This window comes from Myotis myotis, unplaced genomic scaffold, assembly GCF_014108235.1.
Source record: "Myotis myotis isolate mMyoMyo1 unplaced genomic scaffold, mMyoMyo1.p scaffold_m19_p_2, whole genome shotgun sequence".
Taxonomy (NCBI): Eukaryota; Metazoa; Chordata; class Mammalia; order Chiroptera; family Vespertilionidae; genus Myotis; species Myotis myotis.
In genome coordinates this window covers 166,453,856-166,478,907 of record NW_023416324.1, presented here as the reverse complement: position 1 = coordinate 166,478,907, position 25,052 = coordinate 166,453,856, and the positions used below count along the sequence as shown (strand labels likewise).

General features: G+C 40.9%; 1 protein-coding gene across 2 annotated transcripts in view; it reads right to left on the bottom strand.

Annotated features, from left to right (window-relative positions):
• ATP13A4 (ATPase 13A4) overlaps positions 1-25,052 on the bottom strand; it is a 254,996-nt gene that overhangs the window by 62,736 nt on the left and 167,208 nt on the right. The window contains exons 34-38 of one of the 2 annotated variants that reach the window (XM_036348287.1): positions 21,716-21,785; positions 18,218-18,352; positions 6,617-6,689; positions 5,989-6,030; positions 5,551-5,679 (exon numbers count right to left, since the gene is read on the bottom strand). In XM_036348287.1, coding sequence (XP_036204180.1) covers positions 5,551-5,679; positions 5,989-6,030; positions 6,617-6,689; positions 18,218-18,352; positions 21,716-21,785 — 449 coding nt within the window. The remainder of the gene's footprint in view (positions 1-5,550; positions 5,680-5,988; positions 6,031-6,616; positions 6,690-18,217; positions 18,353-21,715; positions 21,786-25,052) is intronic. The other variant, XM_036348288.1, reaches the window with a different exon arrangement.

The window sequence follows — 25,052 nt, the reverse complement described above, 5'->3', positions numbered from 1 at the left end:
TAGAGCTGGTGCGTGCCAGTTTCAAGAAAGTATACAGACCACAGCTAATCGGGTCTGAATGCTCATCCCTTGAGTCAGGTGACTGTTCTTAGGGATACAGGATACAAAATGTGGGACCCTTGATTCTATTTCAAATACTTATTTAAGTTCTTCCTATATTTCCAACATCTGACCTAGTTATAATTTTAAAAACAGCCTATTTTAGCAAAAAGAGTCACCACAATCATTCCCCCAAGTATTCTTTAAGCCCAACACTATTCTAGGCAATAAAGGAGCAAAAAACATGTACATATTTATTATTATTTGCCTCTCATTCATCCATTCATCTGCCCATTTACCCATTCATTCAACAACTATTTTTAAGTGCTTACTCTGTTCCAGGCACTGTTCTAAGTGCTGGGCATATAATGATGAACAAGACAGACAGAAACCCTGCCTTCCTAAAGCCCAGGGAGCCAGACAAGTAAGTAGCCTCTCTCCTGGGCTCTTATCCCAATCATGGGCTGTCCATCCCAACCTGGACATCCCACTAGCATCTCCACCTCATCATATCTGAAGTCCATATCAATATCTTCATCCTTAAACTTCCTCTTGGCTTTCCTATTTCTTTATGGTACCACTCTTTTGCTAAATCAGTTTTACAACTAATTCTTCCTCTTCCCATACTCTGCTCTACTCTTTCATAGAATCATTCTCTGAGTCCTGATGTTTTTTCCTTGTGAATGCACCTCACCCAGTCAGTCTGGAACTCTTCTTTCATCTAGGTCCCACTGATTTCACTAGTAATCTCTGTCTGACTCATAGTAGTTGCATTAACCATGGATAAGCTGTGAATTATTTAGCTCTTTGGAATACAAACACATTCTCTGGATGATCTGAGGCTACAGTGGGACTAATAAATCTCTTTTATTAATAAGTTCTCAACCACAATCTGCCTTGACTTCCTGAGTTAAAAAAACAACAACAACCCTCCAGTCCTTCCTCCTATGTTTATCCTTTACTCTCACACTACTACCACACAACACTTCTGACCCCACAAGAAGCAATTTTGTGATGCCTGCAGGTTGTCCTACAATCTACCTCAATTCTGACACTATCTATCTAGCGATAGCATCAGATCCCACAGGTTGAGGGCTCCGTCCCACAGGACCGCTCCCACCTCACTGCAGATGCCAATTGGAAATCTATGTTGTCACCTGTGCTTCTGACCAATAAACCTGCGGCTCTCACTACCCCTCTCCTTGGAGTTGATTAATTTGCTAAGTGGCTCACAGAACTCAGGCAAACACTTACATTTACCAGCTTATTAAAGGATATGTTAAAGGACAGAGAAGAACAATCAGATGAAGAGATACATAGGGCAAAAGCTGGGAGGGCCCCTGGTGCCAGAGTTGGGGTGCATCACTCTGCTACAAGTGGATGTGTTCATCCACTTGGAAGATCCATGAACCCTATACCAAGCACTGCCCCTAAGTCATTGCTTTAGAACAATTATGACATCTATCCATTGTGTGGATTTATCAGTTGCATTCTAAATGACCTTGTAAAAATAATCTCTTGGCAAATCTCCAAATTGCTGTGTCACATTGTTTTTAAATCAACCTTTGCAAAGGCAGATACTTAGAGAATTACAAATGTTTCTCTGCCTTTAGATCACAGAATATTAATTCACAATTTATAATTAACTAGAGGCCCAGTGCACAAAATTCATGCATGGGTAGGGTCAGGGCCTTCCTTAATTCTGCGCTGCCCACTGGTGGTCAGTGCATGTCATAGTGAGTGATCAAACTCCCAATTGGCCAAACTCCTGAGGGGACACTTTGCATATTAGGCTTTTATATATTTATATATTTATATATTTATATATTTATATAGATGAACTAGTAGCACAGTGCACAAAAATTTGTGCACTCGAGGGTGAGGGTGAGGGGTGGGGCCAGACCCCTCAGCCCGATCTGCACCCTCTGTCATGTTCCGGGACCCTGGCCACTCCTGGCCTAGGCACAGGCCTACAGGCTTGGGGCGGCCTGGCTCCCGAGGCCCCATTTTATCAAGAGAACAAAGTTGGCGTTAGTTATAGCCCTCACCGAACCCAGTACACTGCATCTGTGCATACAACTGCCTCGTTCAGTGCCTGCTTCGCCCCACTGAATTACTAACATCTTGAGGACATAGCTCTGTCTTTCCTGCTTCACCTTCAGTGCCTGGCCTGGTGCCAGGGACCTGAGAGGGTTTGCTGAGTGAGTGAATAATGAGTGAGTGAATGAGTGAATGAATGAGCGAGTAAGTGAATGAGCAAGCAGCTACAGGGCGGGAACTTCTGCCCCATTGCCATGGCAACATGGCAGAAGTTCTGGCCCCACTCCCAGCTGTGTCTAACTTGGATCATGCATACTTCCCTCACATGCGTTTCAAATAAATCAGTAGTTCTTCCTTCTCCGTCAGAGAAGGAAGAACTACTGATTTATTTGAAGTAGTTCTTCCTTCTCTGACGGAGAAGGAAGGGGATTGTGGCAGAGTGACTACTCCTCCTCCTTCCCCTCCTCCCACCCCAATTATTCCTAAGAGAATGAGGAGGCAGTAGTTATAAGCACAGGTTCTGAGGTCAAAATGTCTGGGCTTAAGTGTTTTATTTTCTTCATAAAACTTTCAACTGTTGGAAACTTATGTCATTTACCTATTTTCATATTTTCTGTCTCCCACTATAAAGTCAGCTCCAGGAGGGCCGAAATCTTATCTGCCTTGTTCCCTGCTGTATCCCCAGCATCTGGTAGAGTGTCTGCTCCATAGTAAGGTCTACTAAAACCTTTGTGAAATGAATGAATGAATACACAAAGGAATTTAAATATCAGCACCACCACCTCTAAGTCTTGTGACCTAAAGCAAATTACTCACTCTCTCTAGGCCTTAGGTTCTCCCACCTTTATATAGTTGTGGCTTGAATGAAATAACACACGTAAAATGTTGGCACAGTGTCTAATATGTATAAGAACTAAGAAAAGTCAGCTATTTTGCCAAGAGAAATTTTTAAAATGCTGATAGGATTTCCCCCATGGTATTCCCTTTTGCCTCTTGACTGCTTTGTGAGGAGCTAGATCTTAAAAGGCACCATTGTCTCAAGAGGCAGGAAACAAAGGACTGAGGAGTAGATAACTACTTTTTTGGTTTCAAAAGTCACTCATAAGTTTGATCATAAATTTTAGAGAGTAAGAACAAAGCTTTTCCCTTTCTCCTACTACTCTGCTAGCTAAATAAACATCTCTGGAAAGGCACCTGAAAGAAAATCCAAAGGAAACTTGGATTGTGGAAACCCAGAGCCAAAGGCACCTGGATCTGCTTCCTTTTCCAGGTAGATAAGCCTGGGACATTTCCCAAGCCCAGAGTGAAGTGGAGGCACCAGAAAGGATGGGCTGCCCTAGACTAGATCCCCTTCCTCGATGCCTTGCACAACATCAGCAGCCAGACTAGGATCTGAAGGACCTCAAATTCATAGGGATAACTGTTTGATTTATACCAGGTACTTCACAATGCACACTTCCAAGGGAGGCAGAATTTGGAACCAAAATAATAATTACGTGTAGCTATAAAATAAAGTGAAGCTTCTTGCTTAGTTGAGCTTAATGCAATAGGATGAGGCTAAGGAGATGATGAGGAGGGAGATCTTACAACAGGCATGTGCTATGGATGGGAATACGCAGCTGAGGGAAAAAGGAGATGAGGCAATCACAAAAAAATCACAGTAGCAGCTTTGCTCACCTTAGAATCCTCCTCCTCACTCCTATGGCCCTTCTGACTGAGAACAAATGCCAATTCCATTTCCAATTCTAATTCTCTCACTTGCTAGCTGAGCAGCCCTAGTATCTTTTCATTTCAATTTCCTCATCTGTAAATTGGGTATTATAATAGTTCCTAGTCAATTTGTTTTACGCCACAGTGAAGTGATATATAAAAGTTATTTGTAAAATGTATGAAGATGCTAGGAGTATTTGCTGTTCTTACATAAAATAAAGACTTCTACATATGTAAAGGTCTATTTTGAAAATGGGGGAAACTACCTGAGCCACATTTGTGGACCAATGTTCTAGGAATACATTTTCACTTTCAGGAAGTTAACCCTAATCTGTTTGTTCAATCAGCATCCTTCCCACAAATATGTACATGAGCGGAAAGATCTATGTAGGCTGTGTGATCAAGTATTTAGAGCATGGTGGTACTTGCTCTTTTTGAAGCAATGAATGAGAAAGCTATATTTCTGTTTTATGTGTCTGTCTCTGAAATTTACTTGTATCAGTATTTAAGTTATATAGATATTAATGCTGGTGACTTTATTTTTTTAGAAACAGACCCTAGGAAAAGTCACTTACTATTTAAGGTGACTTTAGGTCAATTTTGCACATTTATTGAAGGAGAGTTTTGTTTACCATTTCTACTTCTCTGGAACTCTCTGAGTTTTCCTCAGAATCCAGGCGAGAACTCCACACTGAGTCAGACTCAGGCGAGTAAATACTGCTTTCCTCCCTACCTTGTTTTTCCACAACCAGGCTCTTCGTCACCAATGAGGGAAGCCATTCCTCATGGGCAGGCTGCTGGGAAATGTGACAGTCACTGCCTTTGAGTGAGGAGGACAGTTCTTGGGCTTAAGGTTTGCACAGTGGGTACTATGGCAACATCCCGGATGAAGGATTTGATTAACATGCAAACCTCATCACTGTCATTATAAGAAAGTTAGATTTCAGCACATTAAAGGGTTATTTTGCAATTACATTGAATATATTTGTGTTTACCACATTTTCTTCTCTCAATTTTAAATTAAGCAGACTCATTTTTAATTTGAAACCAGCTTGTGTTAAACAATTTAGGAATAGATAATGACTCCCTTTACATTTAGGTGATGTTAAAAAGTGTGTGTGCACGTGTGCGTGTGTGTGTGTGTGTGTGTGTGTGTGTGTTTTCATGTCTTTAGCAATTTGGAAACAGAAAAATGCAACAATTTGTAAGCACAAAAGACAAATAGTTTCTATTTCTGTGCTGCTGTAGAATCTCTTCTTCTCTCATTAGGACTCTCTCTCTTCCAAAGGTACAACTCAGTCTCCTTCCCAGTGACAACTGGGATTCAGATTTCCATCTACAGAGAGCAGGGCTGGATAAAAATCTTTGCGCCCTGCCAGTTGTGAGATTTGGTAGTTTTGGGTTGTGTTTTGTTTGGATAAAAATAAAAACCATTCTCATATTTATGAAGAGATTGTCCATCAAACAGTGTAGTGACCCCACCCTCCTCAGAACCCAACTCATCCTATTCACGTCACCCATCAGGCAATTAATTAATCACATGTCGTATTAGGTTGTGTTTTTTTTTCTAGTTTTGTATTTCTCATGGCTTGATTCTTTTATTGTTAAATGTTTACTATTTGCATATACTGTGTCTCCCTCACCCCTCCATCACTGCTTAGCATGGGCCTGGTATAAGGCAGTGTGTATACACTGGTCTGCTTTGCTAACACTTGGCCTAGTTGTTGGACAGGAAAAAGAAGCTCCATGATAGCTGCCTACCTGTGAGCATGCTTTCGTTCACCACACAGCTCCCGTCAATCAGAAGAGCATCACATGGCAATGAGCATTTTCCTGGTAGAATGAGGGCATCTCCAGGAACCAAGAGGCAGGATTCCAGCTCCTGCTCACCTATACAACAGCAGAGTTTCCATGACTAGCTGACCTTCTCCTGTTTTTACTTAAAAATGAAAGGGACTGCAAACTCATGTCAGCCTGTTGGCAAGAACTATCCAGGGTGCACACCTGCCCCAGCCCCTTTCCACTCAATCACAAATTCCCAGGAACCGGGACAAGGGAATTGATTCCTGGGCCATAGCAAAGGACCAGCTCAGCAACAAGACCTCAGCTTGATCCTAGTACCTGGGACAGTGCTCTTCCCAGAGAAGTCATTCAAGGACATTGGTCAACAGAAAAGACTGCCTCTTTGTTGCTGCTTACCCTCCTTGGCTGAGTTCCTGACCCCCTGCAGCACACTCCTTCCTTTGAATGAGAATGAGTGTAAACCTTCAGACAGCTTCTGCTGCCCCAGACACAGCTCCTCATTCCTCACAGAGAGCCACGGCCACCTCCCACTCCCCAGGCTAAGTCCAGAGCCAATGCCAGTGTCCAGCCAGCCATCTACAAGCTTCATTCAGGCTTGTGTTCTGGATAACAGATCAAAATATCTGATGCAGGGTCTATATGGAATAGTTAGGAAAATTAAAAAGCCATAGGAAGGCTTATCCAGTAATATTTAAATAACTGAGATATGGAGGGTAGAGGAAATCTGAAGCAGCCCATACATGGGGTAAGAATGGTTTAATCTGGGCTGGGATGAGGATGAGCCATGCAAGGGTATAAAATTCAACAAGGTTCTCACTCTCAGAGTTCCTGCAGGTACAGGTCAGCATTTGTGTGATCTTGTCTTCTTAAATTTTCCATCTCAGATGCCTTGTTTGCCTCACTTTAGCCCCAGTCCTGGGTTCAGTCAGAAAAGCCTTTTTCTCATGGACTAATAATAATAAATGAGACCGATTCCACCCTGAAATATTATCATGCTAACAATAGCAGAAGACATTTCACTCACCTTTGCCTTTTACGGTGATTGTAACCTGGACTTTGTTGTGATCCTCCACAAGGTTGTGCAGCTTAACTGATTGCTACCAATTGAGAGTCAATGTTTTAATATTAGTCCACAAGGAAAACATATAAGGAAACCAACATCTCAATACAGTAAATGCCGAGGCTGCTGTCATAGCCAAACTAATTCTGAGCAAAGACTCGAGTTCAACTTTTGATGCTCCTGCTTCCCTCTCTCAACGCCTACTCTACCCAACCCCCTATCTACAGAAGTAGATATGCTCATTGGTTTTATGCTATTTCAATCCCAGGAAAAATAATGCACAGCCACTGCCCTCACAGACCTAAAGCAAAGCACAAAGGCTTCACTTCTGGAGGATGTAAGATTAGATTGGGCAAGAATGAGATCACAAACGGGTCACTCCCCCCTCTGTGCCTCTGTTTCCCTGTCTGCAAAACAACAACACTGAAGGCGACTTGTAAGTGGCTTTCCTTTGGAAGAGTCTGTGAATGCCTGGGTTGTGTTTTGATTGACCATGGAACGGTCATCCTCTCCTTTATGATGAGTGGGTTTTCACATTGGGGAAATCTGCAGAGTGGAGTCACACTGCTCTGTTGGAATCCCGATGCTGCCACTTATACGTTATTTAGCTTATTTAACTTTATTTTCTTCATCTGAAAGTGGAGATGATTATACTGGGTATCTATTCTATACGGTTGTTTTAGTTCATTGTTACCTTAATTATTCCTTTGGATAGTATTGGCTAGTGTGGCAAGAGCTCAAAGAGCGTTAATGATTAATAAGAAGTTGTTTGCCTGAGTACATCAGGTGGAAGAATTTGCTTGAGGTGGAATAACTGAGATATGACCCTGTGCAAAGCAGTCCAGAGAAGTGGAGGCAGTATCTCTTAGGATAACTCAGGAGACAGGGAGGCAGAGGTGAGACTGCTATGCTGTCCACACAGTTTACCACACCCACCGTAGGGGGCGCTGTCAGCTGGAGGGAGTGGGATGCTGCCCCAGCTGGGGCATCCCTGGAAGGCACTGCCCATCTTTGTATAGGTGTCAGTTACTTAGATACCAATGAGTAGAAGAGGTCTGAGTACTGTGTGAACAGTACTTACACACAGCTTAAGCTAACTGAATTACAAACCCTTTCCTTTTAGATGTTAGAGTATATTATTTTTATCTGTTCTGTGGATGATTTTTGACATTACAAGTGTCACCAAGCTAAGACAAGCATTGCACACAATTATGCAACTTTCCTCTTGAGAAAACATAATGAATTCTGTGTTAATATTTATATAGAACAATTTATTATTTACTTCAGCTTTGCGTGAAAAGCTAAACTTCAATCATTTGGACCAATTGAGTGGAAGAAATTATATTACTGTCAGGCACATATTCATTTCCCTAACTTGACTTCCTGAGGCTTGCCTGTTGGGACATCCGCTTTAATGATGGATAACGGTGAGAAAGTCAGCAGCGGTTCTGTGGCAAGAACACTGGATTCCATCTGGAATCCCCATTTGTGGATCAGGCTTCCCCACTACCAGCTATGTACCCGTATATCAGAAATGTCATCTTTTAAGTTATTTGTCTCCTCTGTAAACAAATGACATTGAATTGGACCACTTTCAAGCTCTAAAATGGCATTATACTGATTAATTTTATATACCAGAGATTTATTCAAAACCTACAAGGCTTCATAAAAGGAATATCCAAAGTATCTAAATGACTGAAATTATTATTATTTTTTAAACAGTTTAAAATATTATGCTACTGCTTTGTGACTAACAATGTTCTAAGCACTTAGAATATAGTACTTGATTTAAAAAAATCACAAGATGGTGGCAGCCACAGAGCTGGAGCAAGCAGGAGGCTTGGTTGCCCCCGGCAATGGAGGAAGCCAAGCTTCCCGCCTGCCCTGCCGGCCCTCAGCTCCACTCAAGGCTACAAAGTTTCAATTATCGAAGATAAATAAACCCAAGATACCTGCTTCCAGCCTGCGGGCATGGCCAGCCTGAAAACGGCCCTCAGCCCCTCACCCAGGCTGGCCAGGCACCCCAGTGGGGACCCCCATCCTGAAGGGGGTGTGACCAGCCTGCAAACAGCCATCAGCCCCTCACCCAGGCTGGCCAGGCACCCCAGTAGGGCCCCTCACCCTGAAGAGGCTGTGGCCAGCCTGAAAACAGCCCTCAGCCCCTCACCCAGGTTGGCCAGGCACATCAGCGGGACCCCCGCACCCTGAAGGGGCTATGGCCGGCCTGAAAACAGCCATCAGCCCCTCACCCATGGGGTGAGGGTCCCCACTGGGGGGCTTGACCAGCCTGAAAACAGCCATCAGCCCCTCACCCAGGCTGGCCAGGCATCCCAGTGGGACCCCCACCCTGATCCGGGACACCCTTCAGGGCAAACCAGCTGGCCCCCACCCATGCACCAGGCCTCTATCCTATATAATAAAAGGGTAATATGCAAATTGACCCTAACAGCAGAACAATTGGGAATGACTGGTCACTATGACACACACTGACCACCAGGGGGCAGATGATCAATGCAGAAGATGCCCCCTGGTGGTCAGTGCGCTCCCACAGGGGGAAGCTCTGCTCAGCCATAAGCCAGGCTGACGGCTGCCAGCACAGCGGTGGTGGGGGGAGCCTCTCCCGCCTCCTCAGCAGCACTAAGGATGTCCGACTGCAGCTTAGGCCTGCTCCCCACTGGCAAGTGGACATCCCCTGAGGGCTGCTGGGCTGCCAGAGGGATGTCTGACTGCCAGCTTAGGCCTGATCCCCTGGGGAGTGGGCCTAAACCAGCAGGTGAACATCCCCCGAGGGGACCCAGACGGCGAGAGGGCACAGGCCGAGCTGAGGGATTCCCCCCTCCCCCGCCATCAAGTGCACAAATTTTTGTGCACCAGGCCTCTAGTGTACATATAACAAAACAAAAACAACAAAAAAAGGAGGATTTGAAAATGTTCAAGTAACTTGTCCACAATCATTTACTTACTAAGTATTAAGATTGACAATCTAACCCAGGTTTATCTAACTCAAAAGCCTTTTATGTTGATGGATATGTTTTCCTAAAGTGCTTTAAAATAGCTCTTTTTCTTTAAGAAGATAAATATCTTTCATGATAAACTTTGTTAAGTTATTTTCTTGCTTAGCAAACCCTTTTAGTCAATGCCATGATAACTTCAACCTAGCTTAAGAGGATGCTAATCAACACATTTGGAAGTGGTGAAGAATGCATTAAGAATTCTTGACTGTAATTCTCAAAACTCATTATGGCATAAAGTTGGATTTGTATATGAGACTTAGCATTCTTTGTAACCTGCCATGCTTCCATTGCTTTGCTCAAGCTATTCCCTAGAATGTTCATCACAGTTTTCTACTAGCAAACTCTTTCTAATTCTTCACATAAATCCCTGCTCAAATGTCACCTCCACGCCATAAGTCCCTAACATCCCCAAGAAGAATTAATTGTTCTTCTCTCTGTGTTCCCACCTGTGTTAGTGTGCTAATCACATTCCATTATAGCCATCTGTCTTCTTGTCAGGCCTCCCCTGCGAGTCAGGCAGTTCAAAGAGGGGACCACACATTCACCTATGTATCCCCTGAAGTCTCTCACATAGTAGGCCCTCAGCAAATATTTATTTAATAGAACTGAATTATTCTACTTCCCAGCAACCCTGGGATAGGATAATGTAAGCATCCTCTTTGAGCTAATGTGCTCAGAAACTCTACAAACACAGGTTTCTATGACAACCAACCAGCTAGGAGAAAGCAAGTGCTGTGATGCTTGCCATGATTTTGAAGCTCGCTGCCTGATTTTCATTAGGCCCCCTCTGGCTCTCTAGTCCCTGTTCAGTGGGACCAGAATCCATTTCCAAGACTATTTGCATACTGTTATTATTCGGCATCTGTTGCTATGCATCGTCCTTGTGTTTGCTGTGGCTGGATTTCCTCCAGAGATAAGTAATGAGGGCATTAAATCAGGTATCTCTTAAGCCCAGCTCAGTCATGAATGAAGCAGTATGGGCCAGGCACTCTCAGCACTATTTCTAGCAGCCACCCATGGAGCCAGCAGTGGAGTATGCACTACAGTTCAATAGAAATACAGTTGAGTGCTGAGGTTTGCACTCAAACTTGCACCAAATATTAGAAAGGGACTGACAGTGTGTTTCTTGCTTTGACAAAGTATGCTTTCTCTGTGTGGCATGATTTAGGACGACAGTAGATGCAGGAAGACTCCTGTAAATACCCCCTCTTTCAACTTTTAAAGGCCTATATTTGTGCAGCATGATAGGGGATGGCAGTAGATGCACCTTCTTTCATTCCTACCAACATCCTTCCCCGAATCTGCTTTTTGTTAAAACATATATAAAATCAGTCATTTACTATCCCAGTGAAACTCATAGGTCTCTTTGAGATTTTGTCCAGTCAGTGGAATGACACCATTCTTAACTTGGAGTCTGGAAATCTGGACTAAGGTCTACGGCATGAGCAAATCAGTTCACCTCTCTGAATCCCCTGTCCCTCCTCTCAGGTGGTGGGAGGTATAACAATGCTATGTGTATCATTTTGTTTGCCGTGCTCCGCATAAGCACATTCATTATGGATGCAGGAGACCATTGCAAACTATAAAGTGCTAAACAGGTATTGACTATTAAGGATTTATGATTTAAGCTGCAAAGATACAGTCTCAGGAAACTGGCCCATTTTGTATAGTGTTACAAGATGCCTTACAGGTTGGGTCAGATAAGCTTCTAATAACAAATACCAACTGCTAATAGGATTAATGTCTTTTTAAAGAAATCTTGCATTACGGCCATCAAATCTGAAGTTCCCATATTAGTCACTGTTTTGAGTAAAAGCATTTAGGAATTCTGTTAAAATGTAGAACCTGAATGTTTAAATTCCCTTAAGGATTTTAAAATAAATATTTTAAAAATTGTAAATAGAAAAAAGAGAATACCTAATTTCAGAAGAGAACATATTTAGAAGCAGAACAGGAAAACCAGAAACCATAAAAAAAAGAAAAATATATTTCATTAGACACATTTTAAATAACCGACAAAAGTCAAGAAAAGAATAGACTAAAAAATAAAACTTTTCCACATATATGATAAATATAAAGAGTCAGCAAGTAGAAAAAAATACAAATCTTTATCAGACAAAGAAAAATGTATCTCTTTTCACTAGTAATCAGAGAAATATGAACTAAAACATTAATGAAACAATTTTTAAAACACATATTAGATTAAAAAATTTTAAATATCCACATATAATACCAAATATTAGTGAAGATCTGGGGAATGAATACTCTCATATGCTGCTGATAGAATAATAAATTGTTTAATTTGGAATAAGCAACATCAGTATCTATTAGTATCTAAAATATACATATCTTTTCATTTAGCAAATGGGCGTTTGGTTGCTTTGCTTTAAAAAATGCAAACACTAATATGTAAGGATCAACTATATTATAGTTATGTTTAATTCAAAATATTTGTGGTGAAAAAATGGAGAGGAAATTCATTATTTTTCATAAATAAGAGAATGGTTGAGTAAATTATGGTGTGATACCATGAAATATCATGTCATTATTTTTAAACATGATCTAGAAGTATTTGCTTCCTTGGTGGATGGTCATTGTACATATTGTAAAGTGAAAAATGCAACTTCCAGATTGACATCCATAGTATGACCCTTCTTTATAAAACAAATTAATACATAAATTAATCTCCATAGATTTCAGCATATTAGAGTAAAAAGAGTGAAGAAATATGTTAAACTGATAACAAACAGATAGGTAATAATGATGATAGATAGATAGATAGATAGATAGATAGATAGATAGATAGATAAGTAGATAGATAGATTTGAGATCTTAGTGCTTGAATTTGTCCTTTGGGGGACTCCCCTAAAACACCAGCTCTTATGCCTTTGGAATGCATAACCACTTGTTAGGAAACAGTTAAAAAGTGCAGATTCCTGTTTATACCCTGGATATTTTTATTTAATAGGTCAAGAACTAGGTAATCTTGAGTAATTCCCTCACTGAAACATGGGTTTCTAGAGTAGAGAATCAAACCTATTTTTTTCTTTCTACAACCCTTCCCCTAACTTACACATACATTTCTAAATTTCTTTTTGGTTTCCTTAAAGAAAGGTAGACCTGAGTTCCAAATGAAGAAATGAACATTGTAAAAGGATTTTAAAAGAGAGACTGAAATTTGTCATAAACACATAGATGAGAAATGTATAGGACAAAAACAGTATCTAAGTCAAGAGAAATATGTGAAAACATTCTAGGGGACATAACAGATCCTTTACCTGGGACTCATTGATTGTAAGGAATTTTTAAATCTGGTTTAGGCAGAAGATGAGAATTTTTGAGGCTGCAGGGATGTCTTATGAACCTAAGGTAGGAAGTGCAGCCAAGTCTTCCAAGGGCTCTGAATAGGAACAGGAAATGCCATGAGAAGCAGGTTACTCTTTCTGTCTCTGCTGGACTGTTCATTGCTCACCTCTGTGTCTCATTGCATATTTGGTTCATTCTTTCACTCTCTTTCTCTGCTGAAGTTTCTTCTCTGCTTGTCCATACACAGGCACCAAGTGTGGCCACCCTGGTCCTGGCTATACATCATTTCTCAGATGATGTTTCTAATGCAGATGAGCAGCAGCTTTAAGCCCTTATTTTAAGATCTCAGGCAAAAAGACATGTTAGCATCGCTCCTGTTGATGGATTGGATTCCAGTGGGTCAAGTGCTCCTGGTACCAACTAATGGTGGCAGTGGAGGGATAGAGTCACATGGAACAAGCTAGTTGCAGGCTACCACGGCTCAGGTGCACCCAGTCTTCAGAGAAGAGGAGTGAAGATGGAGCACGTTCCCCAAAACATGTGCACTTCCTCCCATCTCTGTCAGAGACTAGGAGGCCGGAGGGAGTAACCAAATTCTTGGGTTCAGCCTGTGGTAAAGTCCTCTGTACTTTATGTCCTTGGGTTCCATGAGCTATGATGCATATTTATACTATAGATCCCTTTTGTGAGTAAGGTAATTTAAGTGGATTTCTATTATGTGCACACAACCTGAGTGAGTAGTTTATCTGGATAGTTAGTCCAACATCTAACAAGGTCCTACAGGAGTTGACTCAAGTCTGCAACACATGCTCCCAGGTCTCCAGGGACTAGAAAGTTTCTTATTGTTTTAAAGTTTTGTGGGGTTTTTTTGTTTGTTTGTTTTGTTTTTTGGGTTTTTTTGCATTCCTTATTGGTGGCTGTGGCGAAATGAGTCCTAAAGAAGTTGGACCTAATAAAACAGAGTTTCACCTCCACCCTTTACAGCTGAGAAAAGTGAGCCCGGGAAGGAGAAGAGAGTCCCTAGGGTCACAAGATGAATGAGTCACTGGTCATTGGAAACCCTGTGTATGCTGCTTCCTTGTTCAAGTTAAGTATAGGGCTCCTCCCCTCAATCTCTGTGCCCCCTCCCATCTTCCCATCACTTACTTCTCCACTCCAGAAATAATAATAATAAAAATAGCAACAGCAACAGCAACAGAAGTGATAACAAGGACTAACAACATGTGTTCAGTGCCCACAGTGTATGGGAACATAAGTTCTTCACACACATTATTACACACACACACACACACACACACACACACACATCTTATAGATGAGGAAGCAGATTATTAAAGTTTCAAGTAACAGTGTCAAGTAACACAAATAGTAAGGGGGAGGTTCTTTTTATATTTTGTTAATCCTCACAGAGGATATTTTTTCTCTTTAATTTTTAGAAAGAATGGAAGAAGGGGAGAGGTAGGAGAAAGAGGATTCATCATTCATTCTCACAAATCCTAAGCCGAGGCCAGGGATCGAACCTGCAACCTAGGTACAAGCCTTTACTAGGAATCAAACCCGTGACCCTTCCTTGGGCAGGATGATGCTCTAACCACTAAGAAACACTGATCTCCCTGCTTAAAAGTCCTCAGAGTATTCTGTATTTTTTCTCAGGACCCTGAGATGGTTGGTGATTATCTGTTCTGTTTGTGGAATGCAGGTGTCTTCCCAGCAGAATGAAGCACATTGCGAGAACTGTACTCACTAATGTTTGACTTAAGCCAGAAAGCACATGAGTGATTAGAGGTGTCAAATTAGATATTCTACTAAAACAAAGATTTCTCAAAAACCAGTAACTAGACATTTGATTTGGAGGCTTCACATTTCATACCTTTACCAAATGACAAAAGTAAAAGTTTGAAACACTATAATTCCCTACTGTGGCTGAGCAGAACGTATCCGGTCTTTTATTGTCCTGGTATGTATTTTCATGCTTTTGCTCAAATGCTCAGAGTTTTTACCAGGACAGTCTCTCTGCCCCTGACTTGTAGCCAGACAGAAAGGATTTGTAACCATCAAAGGGAGGTTACTGGTCACTGTTAATATTTTTGTGATTTAAATTAGTTCATGAAGGAAAACACTCAGTTACTCATTCAAAAAAGGAAATAAACAAAAACCAACAATCAAAGCTCTTCTAGTCCTCACTTTCTAGCTCAAAGTAGCTCCTTTCATTTAACCTTTCATTTTTATGTCCTGTTTTCTAATTCTTTAAATACATATTGCTTTTCTCTTACTTCTCATCAAACACTTAATAACTCAAAATGTGTAGCACTGAACACCAAATTAAAAGCCAATATTAGCCCTAACCGGTTTGGCTTGGTGGATAGAGCATTGGCCTGTGGACTGAAGGGTCCCAGGTTCAATTCCGGTCAAGGGCATGTACCTTGGTTGCGGGCACATCCCCAGTAGGAGGTGTGTAGGAGGCAGATGATCAATGTTTCTCTCCCACTGATGTTTCTAACTCTCTATCCCTCTCTTTTCCTCTCTGTAAAAAAAAAATATATATTTTTAAAAAGGCAATATTAGACCTAATATGTGTTGAGTGACTGAAACAGAGTAGGAATAAGGTCTCTTTCCATTAGGCATGTTCCAATGCCTCCACATGTGCCTCACTAATACTTGGCCAGAGTTTACTCTGCTGACAGCTAGAATTCATTCTCCTATGGTGATGTTTAACGTCATCGCCGGCTACGGTGCTACTTCGGAAAGGGTTTTGTGCTAAGGAAATAATGTATATGCAGTAGAATTGCATTTTATGAAAAGCCAGGAGCTCAGCCTGTCACCAACCCACTTTATGATCTGGATCAAGCTCCCTGTATCTTAGTTTCCTCCTCTCTAGATGAAGACTGAAGTTTGAGACTGGATGGTTTCAACAGTTCAACAGAGTTAACAAGGTGACACAAGTATCATTTCTCATCATGTCTAAAAAGCTTATTCTACTGTCAGGCTTTTGAAAATATACAACAAATACAGTTAGATATTCCTTCGGGGTTGCTCCATGATTCAGTTTGATGAATTCTACACAAAAGAGAAAAACATTTTCTAGAAAGATGCTATAGAAATATGACACTTGGAGGAGCTGTGGGGTTATCCTATATAATAAAGAGCTAATATGCAAATGGTCATCATGCCCTCACGCCATCATGCCATAACAGCTCAGACACTCAACTCTGGGGAGAGAAAAATGGGGACCAGCCAGGCACAAATGAGCTCGCAAGAGAGGAATGGGGACCAGCCAGGCTGCGGCCCAAGAGAGGGACAAGCCGCACGCCCCACAGTCCCTTGCTGCTGTGGCCAGCCCAGGCAAAGCCAGCCTGGGTCCTGGGTACCTGTGGCTGGCCAGAGGGAGAGAAGCCCAGGTCCTGGTGCCTGTGACCAGCTGGAGGAGGGAATCCTGGGTCCTGGGTACAGGCAAGGCAAAAGTGGTTAGGGGAGATCAGGCCAGCGGGGGAGCAGCTAGGGGCAATCAGGCAGGCAGAGGGGTTAAGGGTGATCAGGCAGGCAGGCAAGTGTTTAGGAGCCAGATTGTGAGAGGCAACAGGACATCCCCCGAGGGGTCCCGGATTGGAGAGGGTGCAGGCCAGGCTGAGGGACCTCTCCTCCCCTTCCTCCCCCATGCATGAATTTCATGCACTGAGCCTCTAGTACAGTGGTTCTCAACCTGTGGGTTGAGACCCCTTTGGGGGTTGAATGACCCTTTCACAGGGGTTGCCTAAGACCATCGGAAAACACATATATAATTACATATTGTTTCTGTGATTAATCACTATGCTTTAATTATGTTCAATTTGTAATAATGAAATTGGGGGTCACCACAACATGAGGAACTGTATTAAAGGGTTGTGGCATTAGGAAGGTTAAGAACCACTGCTCTAGTAGGTAATAGTCAGCTAATACTATTTCAAAATATGTTGTTATGTCATTTATAAGACTGACTTTTTAAAAAGGAAGATATTAAATGGTTATAAGGTACACAGAGATGGTAAGGGAGAGGGAGAGGTCATAAACTGTGAACTTATCATCACCAATGAGAAGGGTTTGCATTACTCAGGGATCTAGGAATTAGCAGGACAGCCTATGAGGGGCTTCAGGTGTAAGAGAAATGTGAAGCTCTTAAAAACTATGGTCTGATTAAGAATGTGCTTGCATAGAAAACATAAAGCTCCTAGTGAAGACTAAATTGGAGTCCACCTTGGGAGAACATTTAGTCACAAAGGAAAATAGCGTGTTTTACAGCATGAAGGACACATTGAAATCCTGAATTAAAAGAGCTCAAAGAAAAAGGGTTTGGAGGCAGATGAAAGCATGTGGCACTGCCATATTCCATTTCCAACTGTCCCAACCAGGGACTTTTGGGGAATACGGACATGGCATAAGTAGGGATTTCCCTCTCTTCAACTGAGATCATGAGCCCTAAAGGGAGATATACCTGAAGCTGCTGTGGCCATCTTTGCCACTGTATGGAGCGTCTCTATCTGAGTGTAAAGACCACATATTGTAAAACATTATTTCTTAAACCATGATTCATAGAAAAATGACCACATGCTTGAGGGTTAGGACAATATCAAATTATTATAAAAAGTTTGTAAATGCCTACTCTTGAGTTCGGTAGTACTTGTTGACTCACACACAAATAACGAATAGTTTGCAGACTAGCCCCAGTCCGCAGACCATACTTTGAGTAGCATTCTGGTAAGGCAGGGTGAAGAGATAAAGACAAACAGATTCCTATTCATTGTTTGAATACTTTACCTGGATCTATCTAAATACAAAAAACCCTAAAATGGCTTAAGTGAGTTGCTTACTTTAGCTCAAGTTGGGTTTCTGTCACTACAGACTTGCAGCAGTCTTTATTAAAACACACAGCTAGGATGCTGCCAATCATTCTTTCTAAAACCATGGCTGGCATCATTAATCCATCACAGCATTCTTTCCCATAATATTCAGACACAGCATCAAAGTTCTTCTAAATATAGTGTTCAATGTAGCCGTTAGCTGAAAATCAGAGTTTCCAAAGTCATTTAAACCTACCTAGTATTCCTGAAGCCCTCCTCCTGAGATCTTACACTTAGTAAGTCCTTGCTTTTTTCTTTGTTTTGGCATATGTTTAACAAAGCAAGTCCTTGCTGTCTATGCAAATTTCATGTACTTTGCTTCTCATACAGCCAGAAAGTAAATAGAATCCAGCTGTGAATTCAGTTCTTACCTGTCGCAAATCATACACAGTTAAGACAATGGAGATAACAGACAAGATGATGATGGCGACAGAGTATTCTATGTAACCTTGAGACATCCACAAAGTCAAGGTAAAGGCTTGGAACACATAAAATGGATTTAAAACCTGCAGGTACAAGAATAACATTTAAGTCACTTATAGTTAAGATGATGTCATTTCTTTATAGAGTTGTATTTCCCTTTTTTTATAGCATCCAACAACCTCTACTATTTCAGAATGCCCTTAGAACTCCATGAATTTCGGTGGAGGCAATGTCAAGAACATAGAATGTAATAAGGTGGAAACAAAATTATTTTAAGCACTCAAAGGCATGGCCACAAATTGATCATTATTATTTTGAATTTTCAAAAATACATTACCAATATCAAAATGCAACAATTTACATTTTTAAACATATTTACTCATAGTGGCGGAGAAACTGGATTTAGTTTCATTTTTAAACAAACTTCATTTTGAACATTTTTAGTGCAGGTTTTTTTCCCCCCCACATTATCACATGCTATAGATTTAGTCAAACAGTGCAATGAAAATTAAAGATTCTAATTTTACCCGGACATTTTAAAATAACCTACTCTTATGTTACAGATCTTAGAAAGATCCTCTGACAGCCAGTCAAGTCAGCATAGGCCTTCCCTTGAACAGGAGAAGCAGTGAAGAAAAAGGTGTTAGCCAAGTCTGCAGTAAAAACCAGGGGCAGATTGCATTGCCAGCCCCAAAGCTAGATATCTATGCAGGTATATTTTGGTAATACATTCAACTACATTTCCTGCTGATTTCTCTGTTAATGATAGTAGCAGAGCAACCTGAGGGGGGAGTGCTAGAGATGGTCAGGTGACACACACAAGTAGTGAGAATGAAAGAGCCCATCTGAGCAAAGCAAGGATTCTTTTCTTGGTGAAGCACTCTTTATGATGATTATAAATTAGATGAAATACCTAAAACCAGTGCCATTCTTTCTTACCTCTATTTTCTATAGTTCTCTAATATGTTAATTATACTTCTACTTTAGTCCTAAAAATGAACTGATATCTGGTTAAGAAGTGAGTAGGCTGTACCTTAAGAGTTTCTTAAACCCTTAGGTATATTTTGTACATTAAAAAAGCTTTTGTTCCTTAATGGTTTTGTTCCTTAATGGTATTATTTCTATTGCCCAATGACTTTTTTTTTGTTTACAAATTATAGCTTTTCTGGTTGCTTGGCATAAAATGTTCTAATTGTAGATTATGCATTAATGATAATATGATTTCCAGTTTATAAACTCAGTAGAAAATTTGTTAAATACTTCTTGTTAAATACCATCATAATTAATGTAGTTCTTTTATTCAATATTGTTTTGAAACCAAATGTGAGAAAAACAGTTTTACTTGCTTTTTTTCTATTAAAGGCCTGGTAAGTAGGTGCCAGAAAAATACTAGCACTTCTTTCAAAATAGATCAATTGACACCTGGGAGAGTATTTGGCAATTTGAAAATGTACTTGAATAAGAAGTTTAAGAAGCAGCCTGCTTTTCCAGAATGGCAGAGTCTGTGTATACGTGGGGACAGGGGTAAGTGGGAAATCTCTGTCCTTTCCACTCCATTTTGCTGTGAACCTAAGGTAAAGAGTCTAATAAAAATTTATTTTATAAAAGATATGACCATGATCAAAAATAAAATAAAATTACCACAGTTGTGGATTAGAAATAGACTAGAAACATGCAACTGAGTGAGGACTAACGTGATCAGCCTACTGAGTTCCAGACAAGGACAGAAGAGGGATAGACAGAAGCTCCGTTGTACTGGGTCTAAACAGAAAGTGTCCCATAAGTGGCAGGGGACAAAACCCAAGCTTGCAGAGCAAAACATGGGTAGCAATGGGGTTCCCCTGCCCAAGAGCAGAGGTTGAGAAAAGTCATAACAAGCAGTGGTTCACCAGCGAAGAGAGAAGTAGGACAGAACAGAGATCATGGTGCAATTGTGCACTTGTCCAAGCCCCAGCCTGGCTCAGCACCTGCACCGCACAGGGCGCAGACCCAAACCTCCTGTATAGGCCCTATTTCTGAACTGGGGACCTGAGGGGACCAGTAAGAGGCAGAACGCAGAGCCACTAAAGAGGGAGAGTGAGTACAGGAAGACAGGCAAAAATGAAGGAGGAGGGGAAATCCCACTTGAGGTGAGTTTACCAAAAAGATAAAATAACTTCAAAGCACACAAAGAAAATACTCTAAAAAACAAACAAACAAAAATCTGCCTACAAAGGAGGAAGTCATTCTCAGAAAATGGAGACAGCAGAGCAATATTTTTTAAAAAGACCAAAATAGTATGTCTAAAATCCTCAAAAACATCATAGCAATCTAAGCATTGCCCCCCCCCCCACCATAATCACTATAAAAATTTTAAGAAAAAAAACAGGAGATTATGAAACAGGACTCTTCCCTCAGACTGGGAAGAGATGTTTTAAAATAGATTTGAATTTAAAACAGTGATTATTGAAAGGGACCAATTAGAAATCCTGGAACAACAATATATATTTTTAAAAATATTTTTTAAAATAGGAAACCTCTGCTGAAACCGGTTTGGCTCAGTGGATAGAGCGTCAGCCTGCAGACTGAAGGGTCCCAGGTTCGATTCCGGTCAAGGGCATGTACCTGGGTTGCGGGCACATCCCCAGTAGGAGGTGTGCAGGAGGCAGCTGATCGATGTTTCTCTCTCATCGATGTTTCTAACTCTCTATCTCTCTCCTTTCCTCTCTGTAAAAAATCAATAAAATATATTTTAAAAAAAATTAAAAAATAAAATAGGAAACCTCAATAGGTAAGAAAGGCATAGACTAAAGGCAGTGGGGTAATAACAAAAAGAATTTGCATGAAAATAGATTTTGTTCACATCAAAATACCTGTGTGTTGCTTAAGATTCCCCTGAGTAGTAGAAAATAAAAAGTAAAGGATGGGATAAGAAGAGAGAGTTGAATGTTTGGCAAGACAGCCAAAATAAGTTGTTTTTAAAAAAAAGAAAAAGAAAAAAAAAAGGTTTATTGTGATGGTTCATTTTATGTGTAAACTTGGCTAAGATGTAGTGCTCAGTTTGGTCAGACCTTAGACCAGATGTTGCTGTGAAGGTATTTTGCAGATGTGATTAACCTTTACAATCAGTTGACTTTAAGTATATGAGATTGCCCTTGATAATATGGGTTGAAAACCTTAAGAGCAAAAACTGAGATTTCCCAGAGAGAAGGAATTCTGCCTTAAGATTGCATTATAGAAATCTTCTGAGTTTCCAGCCTACCAGTTGCCCTGCACATTTCAAAGGCAAGACAGTGACATCAATTCTTCTCTCAACTTCCAGACTGCCTCCTGCCCTACAGATTTCAGGTTTGCAAGCCTCCACAATTGTGAACCAACTCCTTCAAAAACATTCACATCTAGATGTAAAAAAAAAAGTAAAGGATGAGAGTTCTTTTGTTTGTTTTTCCAAAAAGAAAGATAGTTACCTGTTTAATAAGCAGCTTCCATATGGGTTGAATCTCCACCTCAATGGCATTGGGCCCACACACGAGTCTCCTGTAGGAGATTGGTCATCGATTAGCGTCATATTTCCAAACTCATGAATAAGTGAATACAGGCCAAACTGAGCAGAAGTCACTTCTCTATTTTTTTTTTTTTGGATCTTGTGCTTTCAATTACAAATGAATGTGTAAATCCTAAAATTCTAGTGTATTTTTAAAATGAAAGTCAATGCATGATGAGCAAAGCTGTTTTCCTGGGTTAAAAAATATCTTAAGTACAGTAAAGCTCAAGAGCCAAATGAAATTAGAAAGTTATTTTGAGTTGATTTTTAAAATAAATTGATTATAAAAGCAGCTAAACACACACACACACACACACACACACACACACACACACACACAAATAAACAAAACAAACCCACACACACAAAAACACCACAGACATGAAGATGTTCCTGGAATGTGCAGGCATTCTAGATTACTCTTGATGTTAGGGATCATGTCTGTCTTACCTTGTTCTCTCCAGCACCCAGCACAGACCCTTAGTTTATGAACTCAAAATATACATGAATGAATGAGCCACAAATGAAGATCATATATGGCCTTCATGACTAACATCTTGCAAATCCAAACATATGTACATTACAAGAAGCCCTCGTGTTTGTACAGCATTTTATAATTTATAAAGCTCTTTCAAAAGATTCTCCCATTTGATCCTCACAATAGTCCAGAGGAAAGGGCTAATATCCCCATTTTTCCAAAGGGAGAAACCATGGAGAGTGCATGTTTTGTTTGTCAAAGGTGCATAAATATAACATAAATAATGGCAGTGTGACTTTTGAACAGAGATGACAGTTCAGAAACCGCAGTTAGCCTTTTTAAAATATATTTTATTGATTTATTACAGAGAGGAAGGGAGAAGGATAGAGAGTTAGAAACATCGATCAGCTGCCTCTTGTACACCTCCTACTGGGGTTGTGCCCGCAACCAAGCTACATGCCCTTGACCGGAATCGAACCTGGGACCTTCAGTCCAGAGGCCGATGCTCTATCCACTGAGCCAAACCGGTTAAGGCCGCAGTTAGCCTTTTATACATTACCTCCTTTAATCACCACATTATCCCATGAGATTTTAGATTATCATCTTTATTTAAAGATAAATGAAGTTCAGAAAAACTAAATAGTTTTTCCAGAATATCAGAGTTAGAAAGAAGCAGAGCCATGCTTCGCTTCACAGCGTGGACTCTATGACTCCACTTCTCACTCTGTCTCAGAAAGGACCAGGGGTCAAAATCTGCAGAGTGGATCTTTGGTCTAAAGCAGCGGTTTAGACCTGTGGATTGCGACCCCTTTGGTGGTCGAAAGACCCTTTCACAGGGGTCGCCTAAGACCATCCTGCATAGCAGATATTTACATTACGATTCATAACAGTAGCAACATTACAGTTATGAAGTAGCAACGAAAATAATTTTATGGCTGGGTCACAACATAAGGAACTGTATTTAAAGGGCCAGAAGGTTGAGAACCACTGAAGTCTAAGAGGAAGTAAGCCCAGGTTTGTCTGACTTGTAAGCCTTGTTGCTCCAAGTAATATTATTACTTGCAATGGTCAGAGAGGACTCAATCCAAGGCCTTCTGGCTCCGTGCCATGAAAACACTGAGGTTCACAGATGTTGGGAAGCAAAGAGGTAGAACTGCATGTGCTGCTGTTTGACTTCACAAGTCCCTAAACCTCACACTGGAAAGAGACTGAAGTAATTTTGGTGCTAAGGATTTTTTTTTTCCAGGATTCATGGAAATAACCTGTTTTAGCCCAAGGATCAGAGCTCCTCGGGATGCTGAACTTGGTCTTCTCTCTGCTTAAAATGCCTTCTCCACATTCTTCACTTTGTAAAAGCCTTCCCAGCCTTTGAGAGCCAAATCTGGCAATAGAGCCTAGTGGTTGAAAATTTTGAGATATAACAGACCTGGGTTTGAATCCAGCTAAGCCTTTGTACTTGCTTCCTGAACATGAAATGAGTTTTACCCACATCTTTGCATGGCTCACTTTCTCATTTCATTCAGGTTTCTGTTCAGATAACACCTCCTTATTGGAGCCTTCCCTAATAATTCTTGTTAAAACAGCTACCCCAACCCCCAGTCAGATTCTCTATATCTCCTCAACCTATCTCATTTTTCTTTAAGGTGCATTTGATAATCTAAAATTACATATTACTTTTTTTACATATTAATAAGTATGCAAACTATAGACTGTATATCCACTGCAATATAGCTTCTAGAGGACACTGACTGATCCTGAATGCATACAATAGGGTGGAATACATATTCTGCATTCAAGAATGTTTTGTTGAATGAATGACTAGGTGAATGAGAGGTGAGCCTTGATTCCCTATGGGTGAAATGGGTTTGATAATACAATGTGTTTGATAATGTGTTTAGGGATTGTGTGCTCATCTCAGTCTCAGCACAAGCCAAACAGAACTTTCAGGGACAATGACCAATGGCTAAGCAAAGGAACATGAGGCTTGAAGCTGGGTCCCCCGAGGAAAATTCCAAGGAACAAAGCAGATTATATGCCCTGACTTTAAAATCTGATGAGCTGGCAGGAAAAAGAGGCCAAAGAATTATTCCAGGTGGCCTTGCAATGCTAAATAGGCTGAATGCAACTAAGTAGACTTGCCTAATATTCAGAACTAGTAATTATAGGAATAGTTGGTTTGGAGATAGAAGATCCCTCTCCAAAAGAGATTGAAGAATTTTTAACAGGGAAGTTATGGAGAGATTTTCTGCACCAGCTATAAGCTAGACTTCCTACAATCGTAAGATATTAGTAAATCTACTAGAATGTATTTATTTATGAAAATCAAAATGTAAATAAATAGAAATCATTTCTTTTGGATATGGTCTGTGTTTTTTTTAATTTGATCATGCGTACATCCGTTCATTCATTTATCAATTTATTAACCAAACTAGAGGCCTGGTGCAAGAAATTCATGCACTCAGGGGCAAGAGGGTCCCTCAGCCTGGGCTGCACCCTCTCGCAATCCGGGAGCCCTCAGGGGATGTCCGTCAGTCGAACATCCTTAGCACTGCTGCGGAGGTGGGAGAGGCTCCTGCCATCACCACTATGCTTGCCAGCCGTGAGCCTGGCTTCTGGCTGAGTGGAGCTCCCCCTGTGGAAGCACACTGACCACCAAGGGCAGTTCCTGCATTGAGCATCTGCCACCTGGTGGTCAGTGTGTGTCATAACAATAGGTTGTTCAGTTGATTTGCATATTAGCCTTTTATTATATGATAACTACAGGCCCGGTGCACAAAAATTT